This window comes from Podarcis filfolensis (assembly GCF_964270895.1).
Source record: "Podarcis filfolensis genome assembly, chromosome: 8".
In the NCBI taxonomy this organism is placed as follows: domain Eukaryota; kingdom Metazoa; phylum Chordata; class Lepidosauria; order Squamata; family Lacertidae; genus Podarcis; species Podarcis filfolensis.
This window is the reverse complement of record NC_139611.1, coordinates 20,650,243-20,666,183: the sequence shown is the minus strand read 5'-3', so window position 1 is coordinate 20,666,183 and position 15,941 is coordinate 20,650,243. Positions and strand designations below refer to the sequence as shown.

Genomic DNA, 15,941 nt, shown 5'->3' with positions numbered 1-15,941 from the left:
AGACTGTGTAAGATACCTTCATAGGTGGAGACATTTAGCATTTCTAAACATTAAGTGATATAGATGGAATCAGGCTTCAGTTTGTCTCTTCCTCATAGCCAATCTCTCTACTGGCATACTGCACAAGCTGTCCCAGGAAGATGGGACATCCCGTTTCCACATAACACCGGTCTTAAAAGACCTACATTGGCTCCCAGTACGTTTCCGAGCACAATTCAAAGTGTTGGTGCTGACCTTTAAAGCCCTAAATGGCCTCGGCCCAGTATACCTAAAGGAGCGTCTCCACCCCCATCGTTCTGCCCGGACACTGAGATCCAGCGCCGAGGGCCTTCTGGCGGTTCCCTCACTGCGAGAAGCCAAGCTACAGGGAACCAGGCAGAGGGCCTTCTCAGTAGTGGCGCCCTCCCTGTGGAACGCCCTCCCACCAGATGTCAAAGAGAACAACAACTATCAGACTTTTAGAAGACATCTGAAGGCAGCCCTATTTAGGGAAGCTTTTAATGTTTGATGTATTAGAGGATTTTAATATTTTTTTGGAAGCCGCCCAGAGTGGCTGGGGAAGCCCAGCCAGATGGGCGGGGTACAAATAATAAATTATTATTATTATTATTATTATTATTATTATTATTATTATTATTCCTCACGTGAGGGCCCGGCAGCCATTTTGGGTGCCAAGATCTTGCCAGAAAAAAAGCGCTCCCTCCCCACCAAAAAAACTGTGCGGGGGGGGGCACTGCAATCTTGTTCAGGCCATGTGACTCACACAGGAAGACGGTAAGGAAGATGTTGGTCATAAGATGAGCCTGCTGGATGAGGCCCAATGGCCCATCTAGTCCAGCATCCTGTTCTCACAGTGGTCAGCCAGATGCCTCTGAGGAAGCTTGCAAGCGGGACCCAACCACTAGAACCTTCTCCCCTCCTGAATGGTTTCCAGCAACTGATATTCAGAAGCATTTCTGCCTCCAAATGTGGAGTAGAGCAATAGCCATCATGGCTAGTAGCTGTTAATAACCTTATCCCCTCAGAATTTGTCCAATCCTCTTAAGGCCGTCCAAGTTGTTGGCTATTACTGCCTCCTGTGGGAGCAAGTGCCACAGCTTAACTATGTGCTGCGTAAAAAGTTCTTTTAAAAATCTGTCCTGCATCTTCCAGCATTTAACTGCATCTGTTCCTGGCCTTACAGGCCTGCATTTCTTTCACTGATTCTACCCAAAAAGCCACACTTGGGGGGTAAAGAAAACGGAAATTGGTTTCATTGAAATTTTATTAATATGAATCTTAAACAAGTGCAATCTGTCCAGTTTCCAGCCCTCAACTGCCCAAGGCGATTTAACTTGAGCTGGGCACACACCACGTATTTCTAGCACATTGAAAGCACATTATTTCCCATGAAGATTCCTGAGAGCTGTAGTTTACCCCTCACATAGCTACAAGTCCCAGCACGGTTAACTGCAGCTCACAGGATTCTTTGGGGGAAATAATGTGCTTTAAAAGTATTGTGAGTACACAGCCTTAAAGCTATGCTAACTTTGTATGGGGTAGATGCCTGTCGGAGTTCCGGGGTCTTCTCTGAAGAATTATGGGAATTGTAGCTGAAGGAGAATCATCTGGTAAAGTGGCTTAGCCTGGCTCTTTTTGCAGAACAACCGAATTACACTTTTAAACCTGTTTTAACTCTGTCATGAAGATACACGCTGGGACGGGATTTCCCTCACCCCTCTTTGCTTGCAAACGTCTTGCTGTAGGGATGTGGAGATCTGTACACCAATATTTTTTATTTTACCTACAGACATTGTGAGACTTGCCCCTTTTGTCTATTTACATTGCAAACAGGAAAGTCGCTTGGGTGGAGGGACGGGAGTCTGACATCAAGAATTAATTTCTTCCAGTGGGCCTTATTGGGTCAATTTAAATGATTCGCCGGTCATCATCGCCACAAACTCTAGAAGGGGAAAAACAAACATAGATATTTACTAGGAAGAAGGTGGAATTGGTCGTTTTTCTTCCTCCCCTTGCCCATTTCTTAACTTTCTGCTGTATTTTCAAACACAAATTCAAGAGACGTAAGCCCTGCTGAGCTCAGTGGGGCTTGTTTGTTTATTACATGCAATGTATTTATAGCACACTTCTCCAAGCTATGACCTGTAGGATACCAGGTTTCAAATCCCCACTCGGCCATGAAACTCACTGGGTGACCTTGGGTAAATCTCTTAACCTACCTCACAGGGTTGTGGTGAGAATGAAAAGGGGAGGAGGAGAACCCTGAGCTGCTTGGGAGATAAAGTTGGTATATAAATGTAGTCCCAATGGTTGGTCCATTGGTCAACATCATCTGCACCTTTTCAAAGGCCTGCCTGATTAGATCTTCAGTCTAGCTGGGAGGAGAGAATCCCACAATCTGGGAGCAGCCACAGAAAAGGCTCACTCTATCATGTCACCACCAACTGTGCGTCTGATGTGAATGGGACCAAGACAGGGTGCTCGCCTGAGAATCTTAGCACATGGGCAGGTTCATAAAGGGAGATACGATCTTTCTGGTAATCTGAGTCCAAGCCACTTATTAGCAAGCATTACACTCGATAGGTACCACCCATTCTTTTCACATGGAGGCCTGCGCTGGTAGGCCTGACCATCAGCACCAGCCAGTCATTGTTCTGCCATGTTTGAGGTAGGCCTGGGTGTTGTGTAGAGTCCTGCCGGTCAGGCCCTTATCTCCCAGAGTTTGGCCATGTTCACTTTAAACAGCCACGGCTTCCCCGCCAAAATTTTTTTTGGGAGCTGTCATTTGTTAAGCATGCTGCAAATTGTTAGGAGACAAGCTCTATCCCCTTCAGCGTTACAATTCCCAGAATTCCCTGGGAAGAGGGATTGGTTGCTAAAGCACTCGACTCTGTGAGGGGTGTTTTAATGGCTCTAGGCACCCTTAACAAATGACAACTCCCAGAATTCTTTGGGAGAATTACAGTGCTTTGAATGTATGGTGTGAATGGGGCCTGCTGCAAGTTTGCTCCAACAGTGCATGGTCCGTGTGGCCTGGGAAATCAGGTGACGCTGAAGGGGCCAGTCAGCAGCTTAAGAGAGATATAAGACTTGCAGACCTTCTGACTTCCTTCTGCCTTGTTAGTGAGCCCTTCCTTCTGCCTCCTAGCTCCAGGCGCTCAGACTGCAACCTACCTTCAAGAACCCTGCCTGAATAGTTGTCACAGGAAAATGCTGGTAAGTAATCACACAGTTTACAGTCGGATTTAACTATTTATTAGCAAAACACTATTTCTGCAGACTTGGTTGTGTGTTAGACTTAATGAGCAGAGTAGCTCATTCCGGGTGGACTAACTCCATGAAAACCAGTTGATAAGTCTGAACGTCCCCGCCTTCTCGCAGCTGTCTAAGTCCCCTCCTCTCCAGGTCATTCCCCAAGCAATCAGAGACTGCGCCTGGGTGCAACCAACCTCTCCTCTGCCCTTTTCATACCTCTTTTAGTTCTGGGAGACCAGGACAGAAGGGGGCTTGTCGCAGTAGGAGGGGGAGACACCCATGACTCTGTACCAGCCTGACTCATCTCTGCCTCTTGGCACCTCTTCCCTCACTTTCCTGCTTCAGCTTCTGCCTCTGATTCTGGACTTCTTTCTGCTACAGACTCTCCCAGCTCACTAAGCTCTGTTACCTCTTCAGCTCCTGATACCTTCTCTTCCTGGTCTTTCCCCCCTTTTCCCTCTGACCTCTCATCCTTGTCTGACTACCACTCCCCAGGCTTTGAGCCTTCTTCCCTTGTGTGTGTGTGGGGGGGGAGTGTTCCTCAGCTGGTTCCTCCCCCCATTCCTCTGTTTCCAACCACTCCGTGACAATAGTTTGCTTTTTTCTCTAGAGCATAGAAATCCAGAAATGGCAGCCAGGTGTGGGTGAATGGAGCCAGCTGCAGCCACTGAAACATCACCCAAATAGAGGTCTTCCACCAACAATGAGCACCTGGACAGCAAACCAAAGAGGACATATGGGGGACCCAGTCACAATCTTTCCTGCTATGGTGAGATGCATTGTGCATAGTAGTTATTGCAAAGTGTGAATCTCTACATATGTGTATCTTATTCAAATATATGTCATCTTCCTCTTTGGGAGTTAATGTATTCCTTCTCCTTTGCCAATGTGGAAATGGTCAGTGCCTCATACTACTCCTGGAGTGGGGAATATCTTTTTAGCCAGGGGGAGGGGACACATGACCTTCTGAGTAACCTTGTAGGGGGCTGCCTGTTTGACAGGGCCAGTCCTAAATGAATGGCCAAGAGATTTAAGGGTGTCAGACCCTAAGGATGGGCACTGAGAACCCCAAGTCTCTGGAGTCAAAGCCAGAGAGATTTTGGTCATATTAATGAGACTTTCCATGTGGTCAGGGTGCAGGCAAGCTGTATCCTTAGCCTGGATGGGTCTTGCAGAGGCAGAAAGAGCACCCCTCCATTTGCTGCTCTGAAACAAACATGTACAGGGACATCCTTGGTTGGAGAGTGCCTCCGAGCCAGACATTCTTGTCCATACATGATCTTGGGGGTGGGCAACATGCTCAGTTGATCTTTGGGGGAAACTGTCTAAGGAACCTCCTGCTAGATAATACCATCTCTACGCCGCTGTCTGCACCACCAAAAGCCACAACCACGTTTCTGTAGTAATCCAAGCATTGTTTTCAATTTATTTATTGCATTTATATCCTACCTTTCCTTCCAAGGAGCTCAAGGTTGCATACATAGTTTCTCCCCCACCCCCGCCCCCATTTAATCCTCATAACAACCCTGTGAGGCAGGTTAGGCTGAGAGGCAGTGACTGGCCCCAAGGTCACCCAAATGGGGGTTTGAACCCTAGTCTCCCCCAGGTTTTATTCCAACGCTTTAACCACTATACCACAACCTGTGGGATCAAACGATTGGGCAGCAACCACCACACACCCTCCTGCAATGCAAGAACGGTCTTTAGATCCTTGCCATGTATTTTGTGAAAGCAAATTAAGGGACAGTTGCTTTAAGAAAAGGAAAAGTGGCACACGCTGCAATTTATCAAATACTGACTAATGTCAAATTGATGCACTATACTGCCATCTGCTGGAAGGTCTGCAAAACTGTGATGGTGCTTCCTAGGATTATCTGTGTTGCAAGTCAAACATCCTACTAGGAAATTGGTTAGGAAATTGAGTTCAGGATATGTGCAAAATAATGGCAGGGACAGTAGAGTCAGGTGGTGGTATCTCAGAGGGTGTAGCCAAATACCTGTTGTACTCTGTAAACTCTACAGACCAAGGTGTGCAATGGGCGAGCGGGGGGGGGGGGAGTTGCTGTTGCTTTATGTCCCATTGAACTCAATGGGCATTACTTCTGAGTAGGCATGTACAGTATTGCACAGTGTGTGCACACAAAATGTGTACGAACTGTGGGCTTGCTGGATTTAGGTTGAGCAGTCTTGAACCATTGACTCGGCTACGGATGGGCTATGGAATGTTCATTAAAACGCCAAAATTCTTAAAGAGAAAAATAAAAATGCAATCCACAAAGCCCATGTCAAGTAAGACCATGTTGCATTGGTGATAAGAGATTTAGGAGGAGGAGGTGGCAGAACTGTGGAAGTCTTGCCAATTGTTAGATTGTGTGTACATATTTCATTAATGCTGTATTTTGAACAAAAAGATAGGGGTGCTGATGTGGCTCAGTTGGTTAGAGCATGGTGCTGATAACGCGAAGGTTGCAGGTTTGATCCTCATGTTGGACAGCTGCAGATTCCTGCGTTGCAGGGGGTTGGGCTAGATCCTCAGGGTCCCTTCCAGCTCTACAGGTCTATGATTCTATGAATGATTCTATATGGCTGACTGTACCTCCCTTCTAACTCCCCATGCATTTCTGATACCTTCGTAGTCAATGGTCCCATCCCCGTCTTTGTCAGCTTCTTTCATCATGAGTTCTGCTTCCTGTTCGTTCAGCGGCTCCCCAGCGTTCATCAGCACGTACCTAAAGGGCAGAGGCCACGGTAAGGCATGGTTGTGCACTATCTGGTATGCTGCCTCTGAACATGGAGGTTCTGCTTTACCTTCACTCACAAAGAGCTATAGATCCATTCAATTCATGCAGCACATATTTAATCCATGGAACTCACTCCCACAAGAGGCAGTGATGGCCGCCAACATGACAACCATCACAGATGTCATTTTGGATGAGCGGAATTAGATTGCTCCGGGCCAGGATGAATACTGGGTGGCTTGAAAAGAGGACTGGACAAATTCGTGGAATAGAAGGCTGTGGGAGGGGTAAACTACAATTCCTACAAATCTGGGAATTCCGCTCTTAACTCTTCATCCTGGTTTCTTCAAGGTAAATGCCTATCAAAACCAGAACGATGGCTATATTCTTCCTCCAATTCCTGAAAATGGCAGATGCACAGAATGCCATTGTGCTCGGGTCCTGCTTGTGGCATCTGGACTGATCCAGCAAACTCATCTCATGTTCTTATGCATTTTCCTAGTCTGTACAGAACGGAGGCTGGGCTCACATACATACCCTACGTTTAAAGCACACAGCTTCCCCACCAAAACAACCACAACCACATGGGAACTGTAGTTTACCCTTCACAGAGCTACAACTCCCAGCACCCTTAAACTACAATCCCCAGGATTCTCTGGGCCAAAGGCATGTGCTTTAAACAGTGTGGATGTGAATAGCAAACTTGGACGGGAGATTTGGCAACGCCCGCCCTCCTTTGCCCTGTCTTCTGCTCACTTACTTCAAGGTGTTCCAGTCAATGTAGCCTTTGTGCTCCTGATCAAAGACCTTGAAAGCTGCCCTTAGCTCTTCATCCTGGTTTTTTGACTTTTCGTGGTAAATCCCCATCAAAACCAGGAACCCATCACAGTTGAAGGTGCCTTTGTCTAGGGGAAGAAAAGGAAGGAAGGACTTCTGGAATCCATTAATGCATTCCTATAAGCCACTTCTTTTTCAACCCAAGGGTCGAAAACATTCCCTTCTGGACAGCTGTCCGAGGGACACATGTCAGTGGTGGTCAGGACCAGGGGCAGTGGATGCAAAACAGTAGGTGCAGATTTTACGTTGGCTGTGCTTATGCAAAAGTAAGTCCCACTGGTGATTTTAGACTCTGGACATTTTAGACTTTGCTGCACTTTGGGATGCTTTCTGCTCATTCTTTTCGCATAGGGCCACAGACATTTGTACCAGGCCTGTGCAGAGCTTGTCTGAGGTCTGGGGCAGGAGTCTTGATCTTGGCATGACAGTGTAAGACCAGTAAGCCCCTAGTGGGGGGCCCTGGCTGGCTTAACCCTCCAAGGTCCGGGGCAAGTGTACCCGGCTGCCTCCTCCCTCTGCCTGGTCTGCCACACAGTCCTGCCTTGAGGGTACCATTATAAATAGGCTCCTTTTACTGGGAGGAATGGTTGGGAATTGCAAACCAATGTGTGTGGGCAGGGGAAGAGAAAAATAGAACGTATGTGTAACACACACACACACACAGAGAGAGAGAGAGAGAGATAGAGAGAGAGAGATGCTACTGCCCATTTGCTCCACTCGCCAAGCTCTTTGCCTTTCCCACACACCTGACCAATCCCCAACCCCACTTTGCACCATACCCTCACCTATCCCCCCTCATAGCTGGCACCAAGCTCCACCCCTTTTAAAGGAGGAGGTGCTTCAGAGTGGCCTGCTAAGCCGCTGTGTAAAGCACTTTCTTCGCCTCCGTTAAACCTCACCACAAGCGTGTTTACCAGAAGTGGGAGGTGTTTCAGAGTGGCTCTCCCCCTCTGTTAAACGACTTGGCTGGGCCAGCCTGCCGTTCCTCATGCTGCAGTTGGAGTGGCTGCCTCTCAGCAGCTATGCAAACTGCAGAGCGTGACAATGTCTTACATTTTTATGTATATAGCAAGATAATACGGCGCGCCCTTATGCTGAGTCAGGCCGTTGGTTCATTAAGCTCACCACTGTTGATGCTGACTGGCAGCACGGCAGGGTTGTCTCTCCCAGGAGACACCAGGAATTGGACTTGGGCCCTTGGGCATGAAGAGCAAATGCTCTACCTCTGAGCTGTCGCCCTTCCCAGATAGATTGATAAACACAAACTCTCTCTCTTCCCACAGCCCTGTTAGATTTGGGGGCCAGAATTCTTTCTGAAAAGCCAGGCCAGACGGGGAATCCTTACTGTCTTTGTCCACATCCTTTGCCATCGTTGCCAGCTCTCTCTTGGTGGGGTTGATGCCAATCAGGCTCATGAGCCTCTCCAGCTCATCCGTTTTCACCAAGCCGTTCCCCTCTTCGTCAAACATCTCAAAGATGCCCTTGTACTCGGTGATCTGCTCCGGCGTCAGGGCGATTGACTGCAGGTGAAGAGAGGCATTAAGCGACTGGGGCCTGGGTGACAAAACAATGCCTTGGGTAGTGTTCCTATTCAGGGGGCCCCAGCCAACCTCCTTTCCCACGGTACTGCATTCCATTCCCTCCAGGGATCTGTGCTGCCCTGTCCCTGCCAACCAGCCAGGATTCCATGCCCACAGAGCATGTTCATGTCTTGTTTGCCTGTTTCAGGAGAGTTGTCCCTTTTTGTACTTTTGTAGACCTTGACACACACACACACACAGAGCAAGACACTGGCATTTGCTCTCTCCCCCCCCCCCCCACCAAAAAAAGAAAAGGTTGTCTCAGACTGAAAATATTTCCTCACCTCTTCCCTAAGCAAATAAATATCACTGTACTTTCTGCAACACAGGAATGGGCCTTTTCTGTGGTGGCTTCCCTTTTGTGGAATGCTCTCCCCAGGGACGCTCGCCTGGCACCATCATTATCATTATATATTACATATATAATGTAATACCGTATATATAATGAAATATATATATAATGTAACCTAGCAGTTTGAAAGCACATCAAGTGCAAGTAGATAAATAGGTACCACTCCAACAGGAAGGGCAACGGCGTTTCCGTGCGCTGCTCTGGTTTGCCAGAAGTGACTTATAATGCTGGCCACATGACCCGGAAGCTGTCTGCAGACAAACGCCAGCTCCCTCGGCCTATAGAATGAGATGAGTGCCGCAACCCCAGAGTCTTTTGCGACTGGACTTAACTGTCAGGGGTCCTTTACCTTTTTAGTAGACATAATAATAATAACAACTCCATTTCCCTTTGTTTTCACCATGGACAAAACATCAGTAGCCCTCCACCATGTGTGATTTGTGCCCCGATTTTTTTTTTTTAGTTTTAAATTTTTATTTTTTTAAGTGATTTGTGCCAAAATTAAACTCGCCAGTCTTTCCTTAATTTGCCACAATACTATTTGTTTCTTGTTTTTAAGACCTGGGCACAGCTGTTCACCCAGCCATGAAATTCACCAGATGATAGCCTCTCAGTTTAGCCCACCTCACTGGGTTGTTGTAAAGAGGAACACACGCCATTGCTTCTGGGAGGAAGAAGAGAGGAGAAAGTTTGCCACCTGTTTTCAGAGTTCATTTTGAACTCAAACTAGGAGCAAGCACCAGAGGGCAGTGTTGTGTAGCTTCAGAATCCTGAGCGCTATTCAATCCATCCCAGAATGATTTTATTATCAGCAAAGCATTTTCAAGCAAGGGGTGGTCGGAGGCATTTCCAGTTTATAACTGCAAATTTATTTATTTATCTAGTCTAATGGAAGCCTTGTACCAATTTAATCTGCCCTTTGTTGGAATACGTCTTGCTTTTGGTCATAGCTGTTGCCAGGGGTGTGGGAGATAAAATAATAGAATTCTAGAGTTGGAAGGGGATCCCAAGGGTCATCTAGTCCAACCCTCTGCAATATATATGATCAAGGTTTGTTTACCATCCCCTTCAGCACAACATCTAGGACATTTCACAAAAATAGATGCAGAAATGAAATATAACAAAAAAAGAAAATGTTTTTAAAGAGCATGGGGGCATTTATGGGAGAATAAACATATCTGCCTAGGGGTGGAAGAAGAATCAGGTTGGTGCCAGGTGGGCCTCTTGGGGGAGGAAATTCCACAAACACTCTGCCATCTTTCTCTGGTCTTGCATCACCTGGAGGAGAATCTCTGAAGTTTTTCTCCCTCACTCCTAACACTAGAACTCAGAGCTATCCAGTAAAGCAAGGGAAGTAATAGTGCCACTGTATTCTGCTCTGGTCAGACCTCACCTGGAGTACTGTGTCCAGTTCTGGGCACCACAGTTCAAGAAGGACACTGACAAACTGGAACGTGTCCAGAGGAGGGCAACCAAAATGGTCAAAGGCCTGGAAATGATGCCTTATGAGGAACGGCTAAGGGAGCTGGGCATGTTTAGCCTGGAGAAGAGGAGGTTAAGGGGTGATATGATAACCATGTTCAAATATATAAAAGGATGTCACATAGAGGAGGGAGAAAGGTTGTTTTCTGCTGCTCCAGAGAAGCGGACACGGAGCAATGGTTCCAAACTACAAGAAACAAGATTCCACCTAAACATTAGGAAGAACTTCCTGACAGTAAGAGCTGTTCGACAGTGGAATTTGCTGCCAAGGAGTGTGGTGGAGTCTCCTTCTTTGGAGGTCTTTAAGCAGAGGCTTGACAACCATATGTCAGGATTGCTCTGATGGTGTTTCCTGCTTGGCAGGGAGTTGGACTCGATGGCCCTTGTGGTCTCTTCCAACTCTATGATTCTATGATTCTAAAGCAGTATTTTGGAAGATTCAAGTGCAGGCCAAGGAAACTGATTTCTTCACCCTGCACACATAGCTAAACTTAGGGAATTTGCTCCCCCAAGAAGCCATGGCAATTTGGATGGCTTTGGAAGAGGGTTAGGCTAACAGTGGCTGCTAGCCACATGGGCTGTGTACACACTAAGCCTTTTAAGCATATTCAGAGCACGTGCTTTCATAGAATCATAGAGTTGGAAGGGACCTGGAGCATTATCAAGTCCAACCCCCCCTGCAATGCAGGAATATGCCGTTGTCCCATATGGGGATGGAACCTGCGACCTTGACATTCTCAGCACCATGCTCTAACCAACTGATCTAGAACCCAAGGACGTAATTCTTTCCCTCAAAGAATTCTGGGCACTGTAGTTTGTTAAGGGGGTTGCTGGGAAATTGCGACACTCGGAGGGGTGAACTTACAATGCCCAGAATTCTTTGGAGGACAGAATGTGTTTCGAATGTGCTTTAAAGTTATAGTGAATATACAGACTGTGTTCTGCCTGTGCTGTCGGAGGCAAGATGCCTCCATATACCAGTTGCTGTGGTGAACAAGTGGGGAGAGTGTGCCGGTGAAATAAATATATGTTTGTAAGAGAGGCGGGGGCAAGGAAGAACAAGAGGAATGGGAGGTCAGTGGTGGGTTAGTCATTAACTGCAAAGAGTGGTGATTCTGATAGTATTTGGGGGCACAGGGTCGGTCTGACCCAGATTATTGCAATTAATGAGCATGACTAATTAAGGTCCATTAATTTCAGCAGGTCTATTCTGAGCAGGACTAATGTTGCCTACAACCCACTTTTTAAAACTGGGGTCAGGATTGTGTCCTTTAACACTCCTCTCTCCCACTTTCCTGTAGAAAAATATATATCTGAGGGTATCGCTGCTCCCAGGGGGAGACTGTGTACCCCTGGCATCCCATGAATGAGGTTTTTTTTATTTCATTGAAGACTGAGAAAACAGAAACTGTTTGGGAAGGAGAAGCGCTGAAGGTAATTGTTGCTACAGCAACACATCATCTGCGTGGTTTGCAACAATTATAATAAATATGATTGATTGTTCTTTAGAGAAAGGTGCTTGGGATATCAGATCCCTGCTTGAGAAAGCACTTGGTTTATTAAAAAGAAATCCAGGAAGATATTAGTAATAATAGGCATGCTCTTTCATTGATATATCAAGGGAACTTTGAAGTTCTGAACTTTGATTGGACTTTCCCCATTAACTGTAGTCACCCAATGCTTTGAAAGCACTGCTGGCAAAAATGAGTTTAAATGAGGGTGGGCCTTTTTGGTGGTGGTGGGAATATAGTCCTCTTTCAGTAATTTGAGAATGGGATGCGAAATGGGCTGAATGGCTCATCCTTCCAGAATGAGCCAGATATCCAACCAGGCAACATTGCTGCCACTTTGAATCGGCTTTGTGATGTCATCGCATGCCCAAATCTGATTGGCTACATAGCACCACATCACATTTAATCCATCAAGGGGAGCCTTTGGCCTTCCAAATGTTGCTGAGCTGCCACTCCCATAATCATTGGCCAGGCTTGCTAGGGCTGATGGGAGTTGTAGTTCAACAACAGCTGGAGGGCTAAGGGTTTCCCACACCTACACTATGTGATCTCTGATTGGTTGGGATCACATTCTCAGGGGCAAGACAATCAGCAGACCCAAGTTAGATCATGACCATTGATTTCAATGAGTCTACTCTCAGTAGCACTTAATTAGATACAACCACATGTTTTTGGACCCCCTTCAATATTGAAGCCCGGAAGTTGAATATGAAGCTGCTACATGCACACCCACCCCTGAATAGCTGGACTGGTGAAAAGTCCTCTATCAATCCCTCTGATTGCAAACACAGTGCTCCCGTGCCAGCAAAAACAGTGCCAAATCTGTGCCACCAAGCATTAAAATAATAAAATAAGCAAAAAGTACACACACACACACACACACACACACACAAACCCCACTCTCTCAGACAAGCAGCCCAGAAAGGAATAAGCACACTGAGTGTTCTTCAGCCGTCTCAGAATGTTGGAGAGAATGAATTTGTCTGCTTGAGCCTCATACAGATTATATAGCGCCCTGGAGAAGGAGGTGGATGAATGGACAGGAGAACTCTAGTTATGGGTGAAGGTTTAGATTTTATGGTGGGTTCACAATGATTTGTAGTAATGATGGTATCAAGGTGGTTGTGCAATATCCTTGCTTCCAAAACAGTGTGCACCTGCCAAGTTTTTGGGTAGACATAGTGCTGCATTTCCAATCACGCTGTGTGACCTGTTGAAATCCTGTAACTTTTCATGCCACAAATATTCCAGTTTATTTTTTGGTTTGTTGTTTGCTACAGTGCAATAATTGCCCCTGCAGACGGCAAACTAGTAAGGGGGGGCATGACTGGCCCTGTATAAATGCACCACGAATACCCTATTGCTGCATAATACACCCTGCCCCCCCCTCAATATCCCAACAACAGCAATACTTTGTTACTGGTCTGATTTGTGGAGAACATTTGAATAATATATTAAAAGTGTTGTTCTTCTGTTTGTTTCTTTGCTGCATCAAATTTTAAAAAATCTATTTAGTCCTACATTTGGGAGATTTGCCTATAAAAGCAAATAATCAAAAGCTAGATAACCTCCTCTGAGAAGCTCAGGTTTTCTGGTGATGATATCTAGAGGTCTGCCACAGAGGTTCCATTTAGCAAAGGCTGTTAAATAGACATTGAGAGATCTTTTCCGTGAGCTTGGTTAACACTTGTTCTATCTAAAGGCATTAAAGGAAGGGGTCCTGTTCGACCCTCTAAAGATCTTTTGCTAACCTTCCTAAACGTACTGCAAAGTCCACTACTTTGTGGAAAAGGCAGAGGGACAATGTCCCTCTATCCCCATTTCACTTGTTCAGTGCAACAGGAAACCTCCAGTTAGGGGCAGAAGAAGCTGCCTTATATTGTCAGAACTTTCTATCCATTTAGCTCAGTAATGCCTACACTGGTGAGCAGCAGCTCTTCAGGATTTCAGGCAGGGAGTCTCTCCCAGTCCTACCTGGAGATGCCAGGGGTTGAACCTGAGACCTTTTGCATGCCATGCGGCTGCTCTACCAGTGATGCTCTACCCACATAGGAAGCTGCCTTAAGCTAAATCAGACCATTGGTCCATCTAACTCTGCACTGTCCACACGGACTGGCAGCATCTCTCCAGGTTGTTAGTCAGAGGACATTCCCAGCCCTATTTGAAGATGCTGAGAATTGAACCAGCATGCAGAGCAGGTGCTCCAACCACTGAGCCACAAAACACTCCCCAGTTCTGAAAGCATAATTCAAGTTAATTCAAAGTTGCGGAAATTCCAGGTAAAAGAAGACTCACCATTTTCTTGGTGTTTTCGAACTGCTTCGAGAAGGTGAGTGTGCCGGTGGAGGAGTTGAGCACGAGGACAGGGCATGAAGTCACTCCCTTTTACAGCTAGAGAAAAAGTGCTCAGCACTCAGGACCCAGGGGGATAAGTCTCTTGGCAACCTTTTATGGAAGTGAAGGTGGAGGGAGCCCTATTTCTGGAGGGTTCTTCCTTCTCAACAGCACCTGCTGCTGCGTCCCAGAGGCCCCCTGGCTACAAGGCAACTTCGATGGCTATTTTGTGTGGTCACAATGGTGAGGAAGAAAAGCCCATTTTGTTCATTCAAAAATGTCTCCCCTACTTCACATTCTCTCTCTCTCTCTCTCTCTCTCTCTCTCTCTCTCTCTCTCTCTCTCTCTCTGAGTTCTTTGTAAAAGCATTTACAGTGGTACCTCAGGTTACTGACGCTTCAGGTTACATACGCTTCAGGTTACAGACTCCGCTAACCCAGAAATAGTACCTCGGGTTAAGAACTTTGCTTCAGGATGAGAACAGAAATTGCGCTGCAGCGGGAGGCCCCATTAGCTAAAGTGGTGCTTCAGGTTAAGAACAGTTTCAGGTTAAGAATGGACCTCCGGAACAAATTAAGTACTTAACCTGAGGTACCACTGTATATGAATAATAAGGCAGAGGCGGGGGTGTTTGGCTTTTGTTTTAACAAAGAGTGGTGCAGGTGAAAGGACTGCAACAGCTCCCTGCTCCCAAGGAGCTTACAAATGTAAATTGGGCAGGAGGAAGAAGACTCAGGACAGTGGAACAGACTCCTACAAGAGGCAGTGGATTCTCCTTCCTTGAAGGCTTTTAAGCAGAGGCTGGATGGCCATCTGTCATGGATGCTAAAGTTGAGATTCCTGCATTGCAGGGGGTTGGACTAGATGACTCTCGGGGTCCCTTGCAGCTCTACAGTTCAATGATTTTATGCTATACTGTGTTCAAGAACCATTCCCCAACCCTTCATATATGAGCTGTGTTTTGGATTGTGATGTTAAGCTGCAATCCTCAGCGTGCTTACCTGGAAGTAAGCTCCACTGGACTCAATGGGAGTGTACATCTGAGCAGACATCTCTAGGATTGCATTATTTGCTTCATAAAGTAAGGCCCTCACAACATTCTGGCGATGTGGAAATAAGTGAATGGAAGCACTCTCGCTGCTTCTAAAGGCTCTTTTTAGGACAAAGAGGTTTTTTTAAAAAAACAAACAAAAAAACACCCATACATTTCAAAGAATGGAACGAGAAAATAGCTACAGCTGCAGGGGAATGAGAAAGATAGCAAAAAGAGATCCTTTCCTTCCAATTTGTAATTATTTCCCTTCTGGACTTTTTCCACCAAAGTACATTTCAGCATTAAGCACTTTGCTCCTGACTGCAAAGTTTTATCTGGTGTGGTCACTTCTGGAAAAACAGAACAAAACGTATCTTAGAAGTAAGGCAAGGGTGGGAAACTTTAGGCCTTGTGACTGTCCCCAGACAACCAGCCCTCCTCCACATTCTCCTCGCATGTTTTTGCCTGTCTGGAATGTGTCCTTGAACTCTGATCATGCCTCTTGCTTGGCTGCAAGAAGGACAGAGAGTGTGTGTGCAGGAACCAGCAGCGGCCGCCGAGACCACATAACACCGGTCTTGAAAGACCTACATTGGCTCCCAGCACGTTTCCGAGCACAATTCAAAGTGTTGGTGTTGACCTTTAAAGCCCTAAACGGCCTCGGCCCAGTATACCTGAAGGAGCATCTCCACCCCCATCGTTCTGCCCGGATGCTGAGGTCCAGTGCCGAGGGCCTTCTAGCGGTTCCCTCCCTGCAAGAAGCAAAGCTACAGGGAACCAGGCAGAGGGCCTTCTCGGTAGTGGCGCCCGCCCTGTGGA

General features: G+C 46.6%; 1 protein-coding gene and 1 long non-coding RNA gene across 3 annotated transcripts in view; one reads left to right on the top strand and one right to left on the bottom strand.

Moving 5' to 3' along the window:
• Positions 1 to 1,246: 1,246 nt before the first annotated feature.
• CALML6 (calmodulin like 6) lies at positions 1,247 to 15,392 on the bottom strand. Of its 2 annotated transcripts, none has more exons than XM_083629035.1 (5): positions 15,091 to 15,392; positions 8,176 to 8,350; positions 6,754 to 6,898; positions 5,884 to 5,984; positions 1,247 to 1,942 (listed from the first exon to the last, which is right to left on the bottom strand). In XM_083629035.1, exons 1-5 carry the CDS (start codon positions 15,139 to 15,141, stop codon positions 1,896 to 1,898), a joined length of 519 nt encoding a protein of 172 aa, XP_083485161.1. In that variant the 5' UTR covers positions 15,142 to 15,392; the 3' UTR covers positions 1,247 to 1,895. The 2 variants fall into 2 exon arrangements, with proteins under 2 accessions (XP_083485161.1, XP_083485162.1); XM_083629036.1 differs by lacking the exon at positions 15,091 to 15,392 and adding an exon at positions 14,051 to 14,224.
• The window catches only part of LOC310769600, a 30,589-nt gene continuing 18,413 nt past the window's right edge, over positions 3,766 to 15,941 (top strand). The window contains exon 1 of the long non-coding RNA XR_014551722.1: positions 3,766 to 4,024. This is a non-coding gene — a long non-coding RNA (uncharacterized lncRNA). The remainder of the gene's footprint in view (positions 4,025 to 15,941) is intronic.

Coding starts and splice junctions, on each gene's coding strand:
- CALML6 (XM_083629035.1), bottom strand. CDS start 15,141: ATGTCTGCTCAGATGTACACTCCCATTGAGTCCAGTGGAGCTTACTTC. Junction 8,351..15,090: donor CCAGTGGAGCTTACTTCCAG/GTAAGCACGCTG, acceptor CTTCACCTGCAG/TCAATCGCCCTGACGCCGGA. Junction 5,985..6,753: donor ATTGACTGGAACACCTTGAA/GTAAGTGAGCAG, acceptor TCTGCCCTTTAG/GTACGTGCTGATGAACGCTG.